Source organism: Schistocerca americana, unplaced genomic scaffold (assembly GCF_021461395.2).
Source record: "Schistocerca americana isolate TAMUIC-IGC-003095 unplaced genomic scaffold, iqSchAmer2.1 HiC_scaffold_64, whole genome shotgun sequence".
Taxonomy (NCBI): domain Eukaryota; kingdom Metazoa; phylum Arthropoda; class Insecta; order Orthoptera; family Acrididae; genus Schistocerca; species Schistocerca americana.
In genome coordinates this window covers 386,899-406,981 of record NW_025726390.1, presented here as the reverse complement: position 1 = coordinate 406,981, position 20,083 = coordinate 386,899, and the positions used below count along the sequence as shown (strand labels likewise).

The 20,083-nt window shown below is 38.0% G+C and overlaps 1 protein-coding gene across 1 annotated transcript in view; it reads right to left on the bottom strand.

The window, feature by feature from the left end:
- Window positions 1–2,084: 2,084 nt before the first annotated feature.
- LOC124588381 (molybdenum cofactor biosynthesis protein 1-like) overlaps window positions 2,085–20,083 on the bottom strand; it is a 65,327-nt gene continuing 47,328 nt past the window's right edge. The window contains exon 7 of the mRNA XM_047131472.1: window positions 2,085–2,140. Within this exon, the coding sequence (XP_046987428.1) occupies window positions 2,085–2,140 (56 nt within the window). The remainder of the gene's footprint in view (window positions 2,141–20,083) is intronic.

Here is a 20,083-nt window from a genome sequence, read left to right as displayed (position 1 = left end):
TCACTCGCATGTACGGATCTATGGAATACGCATATCAAATAAAAAATAAAAACAACCCGCACTGGACACCTCAAAAGGCAGAACATTGGGAATTATTGTAGATGTAGCTAAATGGAATATCTGAAGGGAGGTAACAAAATAATGTGTACTAGGATGGGACAAACCTGCCCAAGTCCTCTACAAAGGATACCAAGGGTCTAAATAATGTTTTGATAACATTTTGTATTTAAAAATATTTGTGTGTATAAATTGTTCATGTTGATGTAAATTTGACAATTTAAGAAATGGTCATGCTTAGGAACAATGTAAGAAATAGGTGTTATGTAAAAGCCAGTGTGCTTTTGTTTGAAACGAAAATAGCTGTGGGGAGTGGAAAAGGTGCGAAAGGCGAATTGGCGTGCTACCTTGAGCAAGTGTGGGAAGTAAGTCACACAGTCTGTAGGCGGCAGTGATTGAGGTAACTCCTTTGTGGAGCCGAAGCTTTGCCTGCAAATTTCCATAAAAATGCCTTGGTTGAAGACTGCAAACAGCTTACAGCATAGCTGCGAGTTGTTGAGCTACTGTATGTAAAACTGAATGAAGCCAAGAAGAGAAATTGAGCCCATACAGCAAGAAACTTGCAGGCCATAGTGTGGGTAGTGTAGCCGTCATAACTGTTCGCCAAACCCAAGCATATAGCCACCAGATAAGATTTTTTTCTATTTTTACCTTTGTACAGCATGAACCATTAATTTAAACTGTGATTTAATAATCATTCTTGAAATTTACGGAAACTGGCTCACCCTGTCATTTCATCCTAATCATACATCCGTATAGGGTTCCTTCCTGGTGTTTGATTGATCCGAGTGTCCTGTTTTACAGACTTATGAAGTGCCAAGTTAATATAAAGAGGAACCATTTAAAATGCTTTAGTGTAAATAATAAAAATGTTTTCTTAACTATTGCAAAGTGTTATAGTTTGCTTACATAAAATTCAATCAGAGTGAAGTGCCAAGTTAATATAAAGAGGCACCATTTAAATTGCTTTAGTGTAAATAATAAAAATGTTTTCTTAACTATTGCAAAGTGTTATAGTTTGCTTACATAAAATTCAATCAGAGTGAAGCCAATTTACTAGAACCTGTTAGATGGCTATACAGAATTAGTTCAAAGAATAATAGCTTTTGAAAGTAAATTCCACCAAGAAAGAGGTTTTCTTTAAGTGAAATGTTCAGTTAAAAAGTGTGTGCTTTAGTGTCTAAGTATTTAAGTTTCTTGATTATGGAAAGTGCTTTTCTAAAGGTTGTTCCCCCCATCCCCGGCTAATTTTTTTTACCTTCCTTGAAGTTATCTACTGGGCTTTTTCTTTTTTTAAATCATAATGTATAAAGATGTAGCCCAAAATTGTTTAAGTGGGGTAATTTATTCGAAGAGCCAAACTAAACAGTAGCAAGAAAGTAGGCAAAATTCACATTTCTGCTTCTCCAATACTTCACTATTTCATTGCCAGGATAGGTTGGTGACCATTAAGTACATGTTTTAAACCACTAAATGAACTTGGAAATGAGTTGTCCTAGCTTCAGTATATTATTATTCATACTGTGTTTCTATCTAGCCACTGGGTAAGATCTTAGGAAAAGAAGTGAATAGTCCAATTTACTTATCCATTAGACGCAACACACGGTAAATCCTGTAAGAAGGATAACTCTATTGATTATCTTTTCCTATAAACAGGACTATCCGTCCACAGTGTATTTTATTTGGAAACTAAACAAAATTTTAGTAAGAGGGTTATACGTGGCAACATAGAGACAGGGTTTCTGTTATTTACATAAAAGCTTACTAATATCATAATGGTAATGTTACAAGGTCCTATTAATGTGTGGTCATCACATTTGTTAAATGTCTCACCACATTCCTATTGAAACTATTTACTCTTCTTGTAAATAACACCTATGACAAATTTATACAAATGTCCACTAAGACTTTGCTCGTCAACTTTCATTTAGGTAACAGCGATCTTTTAGATGTATTTAAATCAGTACTGTTAAGAAATACTGACTAGCTTTATTTTCAAGAATCTCAAGTTTAAGTTATACATACTGTTATCCTCCAATAAGAATCATTGGCCGATTCTTCATCTTTGACAGGTTCAGCATGCCTGCAATGCAAAACATTACCTTTTGTATTAACACATGAAATCCAATTTTTAAATTTAATAAATGCTTATACAAACATAAAGTTTCTTCAAAAAATGTATTTCTGACAACTTCCTGTCACAGATAATTTTCACTGAATGTTTCAACCCAGTTATATTGCTGATGAGAAGCAAATGTTGATCTTTTCCCTCTCTTCCTTCACCATCTCCTGTTTTGTTCACCTTGACATATTTCTACCAAACAGACTACCCCAATGGATCCACTGCTTATATTTAACACACAGTAAATTCAGTGCAAATATTTCCTTAACACAGGATGTGCATTGATGAGCTTGAATTAATCAGAAAAATATAAACAGATACTAACCATTCCACAGCTCTTACAAAATACTTGCATTAAGTAATCATCAAAGCTACTTTTTGTACAGCAAGAGGACTAACAGTCAAAATGGTGCTACATGCTACAGGCAGTGCAATACAATTTATTTTACTCATTGCTACAGCAATAAATGTACTTATAAAAATATTCAGACTTAGACTATAATCAAATACAGAGAGAGAAAATATTCTAACTAAAGAGATATAGCAGCCATAGGCAGAAACAAATAAAAAAACTGATACTAATCTTAGCTTTGAGGACCAAAAGTTTCTTCATCTGGAAAATGTAAAAAGAGAAATGAGACTGTTCAAGAAATAAGGATGATAATTTAGGATCTTGAGTCATGGAAGATGGATGGTTAAATGAATGAAAAAACTAGAATGGACATGATGAAATTCAGATGCGAAAGAGCAGCAGATGATGTAATTTTAAATGCTGAGAAATAAGATCTCTTCAAGAGGAGCCACCAAAAGGTCAAATAAGTGAAGAACAAGCTGAAAATACCGGTAAATGGGCTAAAATGGCGGCAAATAGATAAACGAAACAGAAAGATAGTGCTGAAGAACAGGCAACCAAACAACAACAACAACAACAACAATAACAATAACAGCACATTGTAGCAATATATAATAGCAGTCCCACAACATCTGGAGGACGATTTTCCACTAACAGAACAATAAATTCATGAAGCCATCAAATCATTCCAAAACTTCAAAGCAACAAATGAAGACTCCACTACAGCAAAATTATTGAAATAGTCAGAACACACAAATGATCTACAACTGCTGTTTGAGAACATTTGGAAAGCTGAAGAGATTATTGAAAGCATTAATCCACAGCTATGAAAAAAAGGGGACACACAAAATGTCAACAATTGCAGAGATGCCTGACTTCTGCCAGTGGTATACAAAATATTATCAAAAATTCTCTGGACAGAGTTGTAGACACTTTAGACAAATAACTGGGAGAATCTCAAGGAGCTCTAGAAAGGGAAGACCCTGCACAGAACAGATGTTTATTAGAAAATTGATAATTCTCCACAGACTGTTAATCACCAAACCAATAATAGTATCACATATTGGTTTCAAGAAAACATTTGATTTGGTAGGCAGAGAAATTATGGGTAAAATCATCAAAGAATTTTGTGTTAAAGCAAACATAATCCTCAAAACACTAGCAAATAGGGTGACTGAAGCTAAATTTATGGGAGAAGTATCTCAACCATTTGAAATAAAAACTGGTGTTAGACAAGGGGACAGTTTATCACCTTTACTGTAACACTACATTCTAGAAAAAATAGAAAGTTATTGGAATTTGGAGAAAAAAATCACAAAATTGAACCAATAGTTTTAGGACGAAAAACAAATGGAATTAAGGTAAACTGCCTGGCTTCTGCAGATGATTCTGATATACTTTCAAAAAATCTGACAGACAGTTATTAAAACAAATCTTTTGGAAGAAATAGCAAAGAGAGCTGGTCCCAAAATTTCAGCCAAAAAAACAACATTGATGACAATTTCAAACAATGCATCAACATTCTTAGAAAAACAAAAATGTAAAATAGCATTAGTAAGTAAATTTAAATATATTGGACAAACTGTACAACAAAATGGACTAGAAGAATTAACAGTAGATGCAAGAGTCAGCAAACTGGAGAGAGCAAATCGTTTGACAAAGGATATTTACAACAAGAAATGTACAACTAAAAAAAACAAATTTAAACACTATCCCACAGTGGTATGACCAGGATGTTTACATGGATGAGGATGCCTAATGATGAACTATAAGCTGGACAGAACAGAGGTTCCACAAAGGAGCATTATTAGAAAATAATGGTTGCAATACAAGCTACAGATGGCTGGAAAATGAGAAGTAATGAGGAGATATACAAAAATTTTGAGAAAATATCAGAAGTAATGGCTAAAAGAAGATTAATCTTTTTTTAGAGACCTCTACTGAATGAGTAGTTCTGGAAGAAGGAATCAATGATAGCATGGATTACAGAAATAAGAAAGAAACAACATCAAACAATCAGAAATAATAGAAAGAAACCTTTTTACAGATAACATACTGAATGTAAAAGGATCATCACCTCTCCAAGATCAAAATTAATTTCATCCCTCTCAATAAGTCTGTGAAAACCGGAAATAAATTTCATAAATATGATACTGCGAAGCTCAAAATCAATCAAAACGTAATGGAACAATGCCACCAGTAACTGACAGTTGAATCCCATAAATGGGCAGACATTGCCTCCATGATCCAACAAGCAGCTAATACTACAATCCTGACAGCTAAAAAGAGGAATCATACATGGTGGAATGAGGTTTGTGGTGAGGTGGTGGCCCAAACAGCAAGTGCATGGAAATAGTGGAACTCTACCAGGAGACCTGACGATTTTGATGTATTCCATGAAGTTCAAAAATATGCAGCCAGAACTCTACTGCATGAGAAACAGCAGTTAGAACAGATCGATCAGCGTTTCCAGATAAACAATGTCAGAGACTTCTATCAGACGTTCAAATCGAATTTGAAAGGATACCAAGCCCCTAGTTTTTGTTTTAGAGACGAAAATGGAAAGCTCAGTGTTGTGTACATAGTTCCGCGTATTCAGCGCGTACACAAATTTCCCACTAGAGTGCGCCCCGCTAAGCACAACAGCGCAGGCGCAGCACTCGTCCATCTCCCCACTACGAGATGGCGCTGCCATAGAGACGGACCAAATTCTGCTTCCGCCGATCCGCGTATTAATATGTAACGCAGCCAATGAGATTGCTGCTAACATAGAACACTTTCTCCTCGCGCATCACACACACGCAGTGATACATGAACGTGCGAGGTATTATAACGGGTGTAAAGATCTTCGATCAGTCAGTCTGCATTTGTCTGCACCAGTCTGCATTAGTCTGTACCAGTCTGCATTAGTCTGTACCAGTCTGTACGAGTTCTACAATTGTCTGTGCCAGTCCATAGTCAAGATCCAGTCTGCGCCTAATAAGATTACCATATTCCTGTACATAGCCATGAAGATAAATGTATAGACACTTTTGTCAAGTATCCGAGATATATGTAAGAATAAGATTAACGTACCAATACCAAAGGAACTTCAGATTGTCAATTGTAAATAGCATCCAGAACCAAGTTAAATAATTTTTATATTTGTTATTATTTTAATAAATGTGTGTGAAAATTAATCAAGTTCTATTTAAAGTTGGTCACCATCAATCTGCTACTCTAAGTGTGCAAGTGGCATTTCTATCGTCTGACCTAATGGCAGAAGATAAACATGCCATGATAAGACCACGAGACATATTGCTGACACTCGCTTACTTCGTTAGAGCAACAAGTCAAATAATCTGATGGTGTGTGTACTGAAGGTCTTACAGTACGCACACCACACTCGGCCTGACCAACAAAGAGAACTGCAAGATAATGTCTCGTTACTTTGAAAACCTACTTAATTGTGATGAACCGAAAGAAAGATTCCCTGTATGTGCCCCAATCCACAAACTACCCCTCATCTCCATCTAGTAAAGAGGAGACCAAAGAGATCATCAACAACTTTAAGAATAATAAGGCAGCTGGAGAGGATTCAATAGTGGTGGAACTACTGAAGCTGGCAAATAATGAAACTCTAGATATACTAGTCCAACTTTTTGAGGAGATCTGGAGAGCTGGGATGATACCAACTGAATGGCAGTCAGCTTTAATCCATCGTATACACAAAAAAGGTGATAAATAGAATGTCAATAACTATAAGGGTACCTCATTAGTATCTGTTCCATATAAGATTCTCTCCAAAGTGATACAGAATAGAATAGAAGATCATTGTAACCAACTGATTGGGGACTATCAAGCTGGTTTCCGAAAGGGCGATTCTTGCGCAGAACAGATCTTTAACTTGAAGAACATGATCAGGTACAAAAAAAATTGGAAAAATAACTATGTGGTCATATTTGTTGATTTTCAGAAAGTATATGACTCCATCGACTGACAGGCAGTAATGAATATTTTGGAAAAGTTTGGGGTGGATAATACATCAAGAAAGCTGATCAAACAAACTCTTACTAACACAGTGTCAAAAATTAAATTTATGGGTGAGGTACCTGAACCTTTTCAATTGTGTCTTGGAAAAGGTCATTCAAGAGTGGAGAAAGTTATTAGCCCAAGGAGAAACAAATGAAGAGTGGTTCAGACTTCGTCCTAAGAACAAAGGGGTGTGCATTGGCTGCTTAGATTTTGCGGCTGACCTAGCCATTTTTGCTAACAACATAGAGTCAGCAGTCAACAAGATAAATAGGCTGTCAGAAATTGCTGAAAAAAGTTAGACTCCAGATCTCTATTCAAAAGACAAAACATATGACGAACATCTGTGATGGACCTGAATGGATGATAACCAACCTGGGAAAAAATTGGATGAGTTAAGAATTTCAGGTATCTCGGTGAAGTCATCCACCTGGAGAATGGATTAAAAGAAGAAGCAATTGTCGGGATGAGGAAGTTAGACCAAGCATACCAACTGACAAAGAATACTTATAACAAAAAGTCTATGAGTATATGGGCCAAGTTCCAACATTATAATACAGTTGTAAAACCTGAGGGCTTATAAGCATCCAAATCTTTGACCACGAATAGACAAGGTAAGCTGAGCGGCTGGAAAAGCGTGAGTGTAGGATATTAAGGAAAATCCTAAGGTAATAGATGGGTCGATGGACAATGGCGAATGAGAGCAAATGAGGACTCGTGCAGCAAGACAGAACCTATCACAGCATCCATTACGAAGAAATGATTGTTATTTTATGGTATCTCATGAAAATGGACGGTGATCGACTAACAAAAAGAATATGGAGTTTCATCCCATCTAAGAAAACGAGGCCGAGATGGTTCAAAGAATGTGAAAAATATCTTAAGCAGATTGGTATCTCAGAGAGAAATTCCTGAAAGGAACAAATTTAGAAGATTGGTGACCAACTACCAAGGTTTTAACATGGCATCAACATCCGAAAGACAGTGAGGACCATTATCTGAAGAGCATAAAAAGGCACTTCTTGCAGGGGCTCAGAAGATACTGGCAGGAAGTCAAAGCTGGAGCAAGAACAAGACCTGGACACTAGAGTGAAGTCGGTTGTTACCACGCAGTCCGTAGAGACTCACCTCAATAAAAAAAATAAGTAAATAAAAATAAAAGGCTTTCAATGCAGAAGAAATAGGGGATTGAGAACAACACGAATAGAATAAAGGGGGAAAAACATGAGGAGGAGATGGACGAGTACTGGAAAAACAGGAGACGACAAGGGAAGAAGAAGAAGTGAAGTTATTACATGATGAGAGATGGTGATTGGATTTGATTTGATTCAGTTTTCATTACATACACCGAAAAAATGAGATGATTCTCGAGGGTGTGGAACATGTCAGAATGTATAACACAAAACATTTTAATATAATGAATACTACCCTGATCATTTGTCATGAGATTGTCAAAATAGGTGAATACAATACAATAAACTGGAAAAGCTAATATTTACAGAATTAATACGCTGTCAGAATGAAACATTGTTATGCACTATTAATAAATTTATCATACACAAAATACTTAATATTGACTGTTGCAACCAAGTGCTGTCAAAACTTATATCTAACATATTTTTACTTAAGCTGGCCTAACAGTCTCTGTTAGGATATTCATCTATAGAGTAGAAGGCATTGCCTATCAAAAAGTCATTCAAACTCTGTTTAAACTGTGCTTTATCTGAAACCAAGTTTTTAATGGTTGCTGGTAATTTATTGAAAATGTGTGTTCCTGAATATTGGACCCCCTTTTGGACCAACATAAGTGATTTTAGGTCTTTATGTAGATTTTTCTTATTCCTAGTATTGATAATATGTATTGAGCTACTTGTTGGAAATATAGATATATAACTTGCAACAAATTTCATTAAGGAGTAAGTATACTGAGAAGCAATGGTTGGAATTCAAAGTTCCTCGAATAGGTTCTACACGATGTTCTTCAAAGACTGGTCCCAGATACTCCATTGCACCATTCACCGAACCTGATAACCCCGAGCCGTCAGTAACAAAAATTAAGTCTTGCTTAAGAGATTTACAACACTACATGCACTTGTTACCAAAGTCTCATTTACTTTTAGAGCTATCTGTTCCACTTCCTTTTTGGCCCCACTTCTCTCTGTCTTCACTATATCTGAAACAGTTCTTATTTTGTTGCCCGATACAATTATCATTTTCTCTTAATAAAGCTACTTCGATTTCTGGATTACTTGATTCAATATTTTGCAGTATTCTTTGTAATGCATTACAATTCTAATATCAGAAACGTTCCTAGATAGTAGATACAGTCTCCTTTTTGCCCCACATGATATCTTTATTCCTTGTATAATCCATGGTTTATCTTTTGACTTCTGTGTGATCTGAGTTACCTTTAGGGGAAAACAATTTTCAAAAGAGGAGGTAACTTTATTAATAAATGCTTTGCATTTTCCATTTGAGTCAGGTAAACATCTCTCCAGTTCATGTCTTTGAGCAATTTCCTGAATTCCTCAATTTCTGGCTTATTTATTATCCTCCTGTACTCAGATTTAATATTTTTTTATCCTGACAAGTTTCAACATTTAACACAAGATGCTGCACGTCGTGATCAGATAGTCCATTTACTATTGGTTTTGTGATATGACGTCTTTCCCCTAGATTTGTTCATAAAGATATTATCAATAGCAGTCTCAGAGCATTTACATATCCTAGCTGCAAAGTTCACAATAGGAACTAAATTGAATGATAATGTTAAAAACACCAGCAACCACTATTTCCCCTTCTTTTGTTTTTTACACAAGCTATTCCTTTCGCTTTGTGAAATGAAGCACTGCCTAGTTCCAAAACACAGGACTACTATGACAAGGTGAAATGTTCTCAGAGTGCTACATGTATGATAGTAAATGTAATCAGCACTATAGTTGTTTTCTGAGTAGTTATGCTGTGTGTGTTTCATTCAATCAGATGAAATGGAATAAAATCATCAATTTATTTATTTGGGCTCTTTATCACCAAGATACATTCAATGTTGGTTGAGGTTTATCTTTTGAATTCACTCCAGTGTAGATTGTCAAAATTTTATCAGTTGTCAATGTACTTGTAACACAGTTTCCGAATTTACTGCCATCCAGGAAAGTATCGCACTCAAATTATTCTCAGAGACTGAGAGATGGCTGAAACCGAGAGCAGAAAGCTCTGACATATTTAGTGATTAATGGAATATATATCAGAAAGGCAGGTTAGACACTGTAGGAGAGGGAGTGTCCATTGTCTCTATTGAGGTCAAAGCTGATTGTGACAGTGAAGTTATCTGGTTGCGTATAACAAGTCTAGGTGAAATCACGTTAATTAATGGATAATCAGCCACCCAGTTCTGCTATGACAGTTTTGGAGCCATTCACAGAAAGTCTACAGACAGTAGCACGTAAATACCTAGATCATGCAATACTAGTTGGAGGTGAATTTAGTCTACTGAGTATAGATGGTAGCCTATGGCTTCATTGCAGGGGGTGCAGTCAATCTTGTGAAGCACTTTTGAATGTGGTTTTCGAAAATTGTCTTGAGCACCTAGTTTGCCATGCCACATGCAATGGAAATATCTTAGACCTTGTAGTTACAAACAGGCCAGATATCATCAATGACTTCAGCATAGAGATGGGGATTAATAATCATGATAACATCATAACAACTAAGGTTACAAAAATTAATAAATCAGTCAAGAAGGCTAGGAAAATGTTCATGCCAGAAAGAGCAGATAAGCAGATGTTAGCATCTTACTTAGACAGAACTGACATCACTTAGTTCCATTAAGATGGACGTAGAGAGATTATGGTCAAAGCTTAAACAGATCGTGAATTGCACTCTCAACAAGTCTGTACCTAGTAAACGAATTAAGGATGCAAAAGAGCCACTGCGGTTTAACAATGAAATTTGGAAAATACTGAGGAAGGAAAAGCTACTGCACTCTTGGTTCAAAAGAGAATGCCAAATGGCAACAAGGAAAGGTTACTACCACTGTCATACCTCAGCAAAAGATCTGGCTGAGAAGCAGGGGAATTTATTGTCCTATGTAAAATCACTAAGTGAGTCAAAGAATTCCATCAAGTCACTTGACCAGTCTGGTGTGGCAGTAGGAGATAAATGTTTTAAATTTTGCATTTAAGAAATCATTCATGCAAGAGAATCATATAAACATACCGTCATTTGACAATAGCACAAAGACACCTAACAACAATCACCACAAGAGGCCAGCACTAGCACAAGTTGTTCACATGATATTCGTTGGACTGTTGCCTGTAAACCCGTCCCATGTCAGTGCTCTTGGAAGAGAGCTGTGGCAGTGACACGGCTCTGTTGTTGTTCCTGTGCAGTGATCTGCAAAGACGCGACGGTACGGGACGGGGGGTCGGGTTGAGATTCAAGCAGTGATTAAATACTTCATAAAGAAAGGTATGAAAGTGAAGGACATTCATGCCGATTTCCAGAAAACACCAGGGGACTCTGCTCCTTTGTCTTCAACTGTTGCCAAGTGGATAAATGAATTTCAATTTGGTCAGGAGAGCTTAGATGATGATCATCCATGAATAGGTCAGCCAAAACGTGTCACTACTCTAGAAATCATTGCAAAAGTCCGCATAATGATCAAGGAGGATCACCAATTTAGAGTGCATGAAATTGCTCACGCTTGCCAGATGTCATCTGAAAGGTATTCACAAGATGGGTGCCGCGACTCTTGACGCTGTGTCAAAAACGCATGAGAATGGACATATCACAACAATGTTTGGCCTGTTTTAGGAGAAACAAACAAGATCTTTTGTGCTGGTTTGTGACCACGAGGAAACTTTGGTTTACTACTATACCCCAGAGACAAAGCAATAATCAAGGCAGTAGAAATAATGCTGAATCTCCGCCGCCAAACTCCTTCAGCGGGGAAGGACATGGCGTCAGTGTTCTGGGATGCGCCACCAAATTCCTTCAGCGGGGAAGGGCATGGCATCAGTGTTCTGGGATGAGAAGGGGATTCTGTTTGTACATTATCTCCCCACTGGGCAAACAATTACTGGAGAATACTATGCTAACCTTCTGGACAAATTGCAACAAATGATATGCGAAAAAGGCCAGGTTTAATAAGGAAGAAAGTCGTCTAGCATCAAGCAAATGCACGCTCGCATGCATGTACCATCGCCATGGTAAAATTACACAAATTAAGGTATGAATTGTTGCCACACGTGCCTCTTCCCTAAATTTAAATTTTTCTTTGTGGATGAAGATTCACTTAAATGAAGAATTGATAGCCTGAGTTGACAACTATTTTATAGGCCTGGAGGAAAATCATTGTCGAGATGGGATCGAGGTATTGGAACACTGTTGGACCAAGTGAATTAATCTACAAGCAGGGTACATTGAAAAACAAAAAAGTTTCAGTGACATAAGTACATTTTTTCTATTCTGTTTCAAGAACTTTTCAAACCACCCTCGTAAGCATCCCCGACGCCTGAAATAATTAAAAACAAATAAGTCGCCAGTTGCAGATGGAATCTCAATTTGGTTTTACAAAGAGTGCTATATGGCACTGGACCCTTACTTAGCTTGTATTTATTGTGAATCTCTCACCCAGCAGAAAGACCTAGCAACTGGGGAAAAAAATACAGAGGCGTCTCCTGTTTATACGAAGGGCGAAAGAACAGACCCGCGAAATTACAGACCAATACCCGTAACATCAGTTTGCTGCAGAATTCTTGAACATATTCTGGGTTTGAATCTAATCAGTTTCATAGAGACCAGTAAGTTTATGTCCACAAATCAGTACAAAGCATCGCTCATGGGCAACTCAGCATGCCCTTTTGTCATACGACGTCTGTTCAAAAAATTCCAAAACTTTGTCCACAAAATTTTCTATGCTTATCTTTTAATTACTATGGATTGTCTCCTTCGAATTACTCTCCTCCACAATTGATACACTGCTCCCAATATCATTTCCACTTCCAGGAGCAGTCTTGACACACCTCTTGCTGGGTCGCATAAAGTGCCGTCTGCGAATTTTCTTTTATCTCATCTACCATTGCAGAACTTCATCCTTTTCAACTTTGGAAATAAAAAGAAGTCTGCAGGGGTCATACTATTCTCGCAAGGAACATCTCATTCTCATTTGTGAGATCCAAAAGTTTTTTTGGTCTTGACTCATGAGCCGTGGAATGAACTTGGCGGCAACACAATGCATTCCAAGATGCTGTGTCATTTCATAACATGATCCAATTGAAATGTTACATACTTCTACAATCTCTCAGACAGTGTATCTTCGACTGCCACACACAATTTCTTTGACGTTCCTGACACAAGCGTCATCAGGGGACATCTAAGAGCGTCCTGAACAAGGATTATTTTTGACTTTTGTAAAGCCATTTTAAAACGTGTGAATAATACATAAGACCAAGTATGGCTTAAGCACTCATCGCTATAGGCTCCCAGCATCATTTGGTGTGTCTGTGTAAAGGTTTTCTTGAGTTTCACGCAAAATTTAATGCAGATGCATTGCTCCTCTAACTTTGCCATCACAAAATTCACAAACCCAGATTCCATATTTCTTGATTTCCGAGAAGCATTTGACATAGTGCCTCACTGCAGACTTTTAACAAAGGTACAAGCACATGGAATAGGTTCCCAGACATGTGAGTGGCTCAAAGACTTCTGAAGTAATAGAACCCACTACATTATCTCGACGGTGAGTGTCCATCAGTGACTAGGGTATCATTAGGATCATTCCAGGGATGTGTGATAGGAGCGCTATTACTCATATTTTCTATGTGCATAACTGATCTGATGGACAAAGTGGACAGTAATCTGTGGTTGTTTGCTGATGATGTTGTGGTGTATGGAAGGTGTCATCGTTGAGTGATTTAGGAGGATAAAAGATGACTTGGGCAAAGTTCCCAGTTGGTGTGATAAATGACAGCTAACCCTAAATGTAGAAAAATATAAGTTACTGCAGATGAGTTGGAAAAACTAATCCATAATGCCAGAATCCAGCATTAGTAGTGTCATGAATGAAGTCACATTGTTTCAATATCTGGACATAACGTTGCAATGTGATATGAAATGGAACAAACTTGTGAGGGTCATGGTAGGGAGGGCGAATAATCATCTTTCGTTTGTTGGGTGGATTTTACTACAGTGTGGCTCAGCTGTGATGGACATCACATATAGGATGCTAGTGTCTGGGATCCACAAGGGGTCGAATTAAAGCAGACATTGGGGTAATTCAGAGGCAGGATACTAGATTTGTTAACAGTAGGTCGAAACAACAACATACAAGTATTATGGAGATGTTTCTGGAACTCAAATGGGAATCCCTGGAGGGATTTTGAGGAACACTGTGCTGACTGCAGAACAATTCTGATTGCACCAACATACATTATGCGTAAGGACCACGAAGATAAGAGACGACAAATTAGGACTCATAGAGAGGCATATAGACATTCACTTTTTCCTCAATCGATTGGCAGATGGAACGGAAAAGGAACTGACTACAGTTGAAATAAAATTACTTGATAGTTGGCACTTCAAACGCCAATAAGAGTAGTCAGCGTCACACTTGAACTGTCAGCTGTTGCCAAACTCCACCAAAATTGGCCAGTCACTTCCAATTCCTGGTTCAGCATTCTTTCTTGATGTATTTGTATCCCGAATTACGAGCCCGACACTTTTATTATGTATTTCATGACACGCGATAGCTACACCAAAAACAACACACATTAACAATGCTAATGAAAGACACACATTTCATTCATAGCACTAACCAAACACTACTGAATAACTCAGCACAAGGTGTGATTCAGTATCATACATATAGTTATCATATTCACAGAGATCATCTTACATTAGATAAGCTTTTCACTACATTGTGTGAAACTGAAATTTTTAAGGTTGCAGTTCATAGTTGCAACTGGGTCACTACATTCACATATATAAATACTTCATGCAGTGCTGTGGCATAGCACAATGGTTGGCAGATTAATCTAATGTGTAGCATGTCGTAGGTTTGAATCTCATCAATGTAGCAAAATTTTTATTTCTAAATCTAACCAAAAGAGTGTGATTATTATTTTCATTCAATTAATTGGTTTAAATGTATTTTTTTATTTTTAATACTTTGCTGCATCATTTTTCATCATTGTTTTGACTGTTCTATTTGGTCTTATTTTTCTTCCTGTCACTATTTCTTCATTTGGAATCTGCCTCAGTCATCTATAATCCACGAACAAGTGCCCACATGGACTGTTCACTGGTTTCTAACATGGCAGCATGTGCAGCTAGAGTAAGGATAGTTACAGGTAACAAATGAAACGGAGAAATTTTAATTTGCTTTCAGCCCTGAAATTGAGTTTTTGTTGTCTTGAGTTTACCCTTAAGCGTTAGCTTTAATCGCCATGAACAAAGCGATCATGATATTAGTACTGCTGCAGACTGCTGACCACAATTTTCTCGGCTGGGTTAGGACACAAGTTTACAGTCAGGGATACAAAACGGGTCGTCTTCCCCAGTTCAGTCACTGGTCACTTTAAATCAATAGTCGACAGAGTATCCAACATTTCTGACATACCTTGCACCAGTCACTAGAAAAATTGCTCTGTGTTAAACGTTTAACATAATTTGTGAAGTGAGCCGCTTGTTTGTTGTCAACTGTAACCAAACGGTAGCTGGTAGCCAATGTGGCAACATTGTTGCGGCAAGTGATTGATGTCAACTATCAAGTAATTTTATTCAGACTATTGTAGTGAGACAGGGTACCTTCTGCCATGCACCATATGGTGGCTAGTGGAGTATGTATGTAGATGTGGAATCAGTCTTTCCTTCTCATCCCATCTGGAAAGTCTCCCCTGATCTGCAGTTCTGGGTAACTTTCTCAAAATCTACAATTTTTCCTAGACCTATCCTTCACCCCTCTTCCTTCCACTTCAACCCTTCTGCCTGAAGAATGAGCTACTGGCTCTGAAAGCTTGCCTAATTATAATCTTCTTTTATGTGTGTGTTCTGCCGCCACTTAGCAAGTAGATTGTTTATCTATCCAATTCAATTATCATGTAATCAAAAGCTGCATTTAACATGCCAAGTCTCTTTTACCAATCACTTTTAATATGTCCTACAGAATGTACTGTCTATCCTGTCCTTTTTTGAGATTACTGTTTTGTTGTACTTTTCTACAGGCATCATCTTACTTATTAGGAGTCAGTTCCTTCATGTTGTTGTTGTTGTGGTCTTCAGTCCTGAGACTGGTTTGATGCAGCTCTCCATGCTACTCTATCCTGTGCAAGCTTCTTCATCTCCCAGTACCTACTGCAACCTACATCCTTCTGAATCTGCTTAGTGTATTCATCTCTTGGACTCCCTCTACAATTTTTACCCTCCACGCTGCCCTCCAATGCTAAATTTGTGATCCCTTGATGCCTCAAAACATGTCCTACCAACCGATCTCTTCTTCTAGTCAAGTTGTAGAGCTGCATGTACTCGGGAAAAATTACGGCTGTAGTTTCCCCTTGCTTTCAGCCGTTCGCAGTACCAGCACAGCAAGGCCATTTTGGTTAATGTTACAAGGCCAGATCAGTCAATCATCCAGACTGTTGCCCCTGCAACTACTGAAAAGGCTGCTGCCCCTCTTCAGGAACCACATGTTTGTCTGGCCTCTCAACAGATACCCCTCCGTTGTGGTTGCACCTACGGTACGGCCATCTGTCTCGCTGAGGCATGCAAGCCTCCCCACCAATGGCAAGGTCCATGGTTCATGGGGGGAGTTCCTTCATAGTCAACAGTTAAGGAATGGGTGGCTGAATTCATATGTAGCATATGTCTCTGTAAGATGACTCATGAACAACTTCCTAGAATTACAATCAAATATGAAAATGCTGAGAAAGAACACAGTGTGATATTGCAAGATCAGTAATTAAAAAGATGTGCAAAACATTTGATGCCGTGGCCATACCAGAAAGTGAGTGGCATGTCTGTTGAAGCCTGACTACAACCTAATGTGAAAAACAATTTGGGACAATCTGACACACAACTGATTCTATGCACCAATCTGTTCCCGTGGATGAAATGAAACAGCAGTTGCACAAAAATAGCCAAGGTGACTTAATCGGAGAGAAAGAGTGGTCATTGTTTTCTAGGATGCAAAAGGGATTTCTATTTTAGATTAGCTTGCAAGACTGAAACAATACCTCACAAATACAATGCAAGTATTCTGACTCAACTGGATGAAAAAATATGGAGCCAAGACCCAGGGGGAAAAAAAAAGTTTATTGTCAGTGAAATGCATATGGTCACAAAGGCACTTTCACAATAGGAAAACTGGGAGTTTCAAGTGTGAAGTCTTCAAATATCTATTCCATTCTCCAATTTTTTCACATTCTGACTTTAGCTTCTTCTTCTTTTCTTTTTGTATGAATGATTCACTTAAGACTACATGCGTCACAGCTCAAAACCGTTTTGTGAGTCAACAACTGGATATGTTTTCACTGGTCTGTCTCTTGTAACTCCGTTGGACATGGAGGTAGCAAATGAGGATGTAGGATGTCCATGACATACTGCTGTGCTGTCAGAGTGACCTGAAGTCATATCCGATGCTGCCCCACACGCCCTCTCCCTATGTCGTTGTCATACTCACTGACAACTGTCATCGCGGGTCTTGCAGAATGTCTCACTGCTGGTCACATGACAGGTGCAGGTGTGAAGGGGTTACTATGTGCTCGGCGTACATTACAGCAATTCTCCCATGGGCTCGTCAGACATGGTAAACCGGAAGCTTGCTGACAAGCACACCACCCTTACGTTCCCAAGCAGTCCAACATGGGGCCACTACCACATCTGAATGACTCACAAATCTGCATATTGCATAATTCAATCAGCCTGGCAAATGGAGACACCCAATTAGGCCCCTTCAAATTTTGTTGCGTGCTGATAATGCTGACTCACAGAAGTACAGGGCATCTGTGTCCTTCACAGGGATCACTCAACATCTTACACTCTTCACATCTCTTATAGCTCCTACCATTCTTGGTAACAATCCGAGACACAAACAAAGCTAATGCAATCTGGTGGCCTTTGTATCCATTTCAGAGAGTTGCGACTCTCATAATTTACCACTGGTATGCACACTCGTGAAACTACGTTGCTTCAGGGAGCTTCCCTTTTTTTTCTTCAAGCTGTTTAGTTCTTTGAATCCATTTTTCTTGTAGCTCAGAATAATTATTTTATTGTGTAGCAAACTTACAGACTAGCATTCTGGTCTGAGCTGTCGGAGTTGGCGGTCATGTGTGTGTGAGGTGTTGTGGGGCGGCGGATGTATAAGTTTGTAACAATAATAAAAAATCTGATTGCTGGATATATACTTGCGTGTTGAATCAGTTTCTAGCTTTTAGAATGTTGTTATTGCTGTCTTTTGCCGTTCTCAACACTGGCTCTCTATTTACTCCGTGACCCCCAGAAAGTGATTTAATAAAACTTGGAGCCAGTAAATAGATATCCTAGTGCCCACTTTGCCTGAGAATGTTCTTATAGCTGCAGCTTATAGCTCTGAGGAATTAGGAGATTGTCCGGGATTTCTAATCAAAAACGGTTTTCCAAAATATTTGAGTATATTATGAAATTCACTAATAAAAACCACAAGTATCCCTACAACCTAACTAACAGAGCAGTTCAGAGTCTAATGCGCTGATGCAACTATAAATGTCCGAATTAAATGTTAAAAGAATGCTCGCCATAATTTGATGAAAATATTTCATCAAACGCCACGCTAAATATTTGGTAGAATGTCTGTCCCGCGACGGCACGTGAAAATACGACAATACGCAAACTGAAGCTAGTTAATGAAAATCATTCCAGAATTAACACTTCACATGAAATGTTCTCATGGTTCCGCGTATCTCTAGTAACTTAATACGGCACCCGAGGCTGTTTGTAGCAGATACACTGATGCGACGCGACTACCGACACAGATGGCGTGTCATTCAGCGTCTGGAGAGAACTGGGGCCTTGCTTCCTCGCGCAGTGTTCTTATATATAAAGCCGCGGTGCGGACGGCTGAGGGAACGCCTGATCAAATCCGCTATCCCGACTAGCCGCTGGGCTAGTAACGCACCACTTCAAGTTACATAATAATTTATAGCTTCTTTGGCTGATGGCCGAAGAAGCTCTTAATTTAAACGTGCATTCAGCACGCAGGTAAGTATTGATAATAAAATTTTGACGTGGCTAAGTTAAATACTTTAGGCGAGAGAATTAATTTAATTGCCCTGCACGCACTAGATGAGCTCTGAACTGGCCCTGTTGAGATCCGCTATCGCTATAATTTTATAGGTATTAAAAAGAAACTTTACACATCTTCATAATCATAGCGGACCTCCAACCTATTTAAATCTAAACAACCTAGCCTTATTTATTAACCTACTTAATCTATCTCGCTTCCTTCAGTTTTGAGACGAAAACCAGAAAATCATGAATTTCCACTAAAATCTTAATATGTGAAATCCAAAGTACTGTTTTTATTAAATCATTATGAAAGATGAATCTAAATATAAATTTTGAAGTCTCTAGCTCTGTTCTGTTGCGCCAATGATTTTTCCAGAAAAACGTCCAAATCTCGGAAATGGCTGAAGTTATCGAACTGATATTTAACACACATTAATTTAATATTATTTCTGACATGCTAGAAAAGTTTTAGTTCATTTGCTTGATTTTTAAGGTATTGCGCAACATTTATGACGTCAGAGCTAGTTACAGCAGACTGGCTGACACTCAATGGAAACTGATGTGAATTTACTACAGCGTGAGTAGGCTGCTTCCCTACATCACCCTCTACTTAAATTTTTTGCTTATGAATGTTAATGAATGAAAAAAAATTTAATTACAAAAAGGGAAGCAAGAGTACAGTTTAACTCCCTATGAAAATTCAAAATTGAAATATAAACCTGTAGAAACATTAAAGAAAACTGATTACCTAAATTAATTATTTAAATTGTAGGCATGTTCACTGCCTTTTAAACAATGTCATTACTCAAATTTTTAAAGCAAAGTCATGAAATATTTTGGCATACATATTGCCTTAGACAAACAAACACATACAAATTGAAAAATTATGAAAATCTTAGATCCATTAAATACATTAAATACATCTTTACATACACAAATTCAAAGAAAATAACATGACACATAAACAGATGATTATCTCTTAGCAGTCTTTTTTAAACCTGAAAGAAAAAGTTCACAAATAATTTTTACACACGTGGTTGTAGCCGCTTTGGCTGGCGTCCTACACTTCCATTCACAAGGGTAGAGGAGGGGAAGTTGCTATGGTGTGCGTCCTTCACGTTCTCTCTAAATTACATGGGGAAAGGGGAGGGGTCACTGTGAGTTGTGTCCAAGTCACTCCACGCTTTCACGCAGCTACCAGGCTGCCATTATCTGGTTTGTCCTGTAGAACAAACAAAAAGAGTGCCTCAGACTCTGTTCACTTAATATCTGTGGGTGGGTCA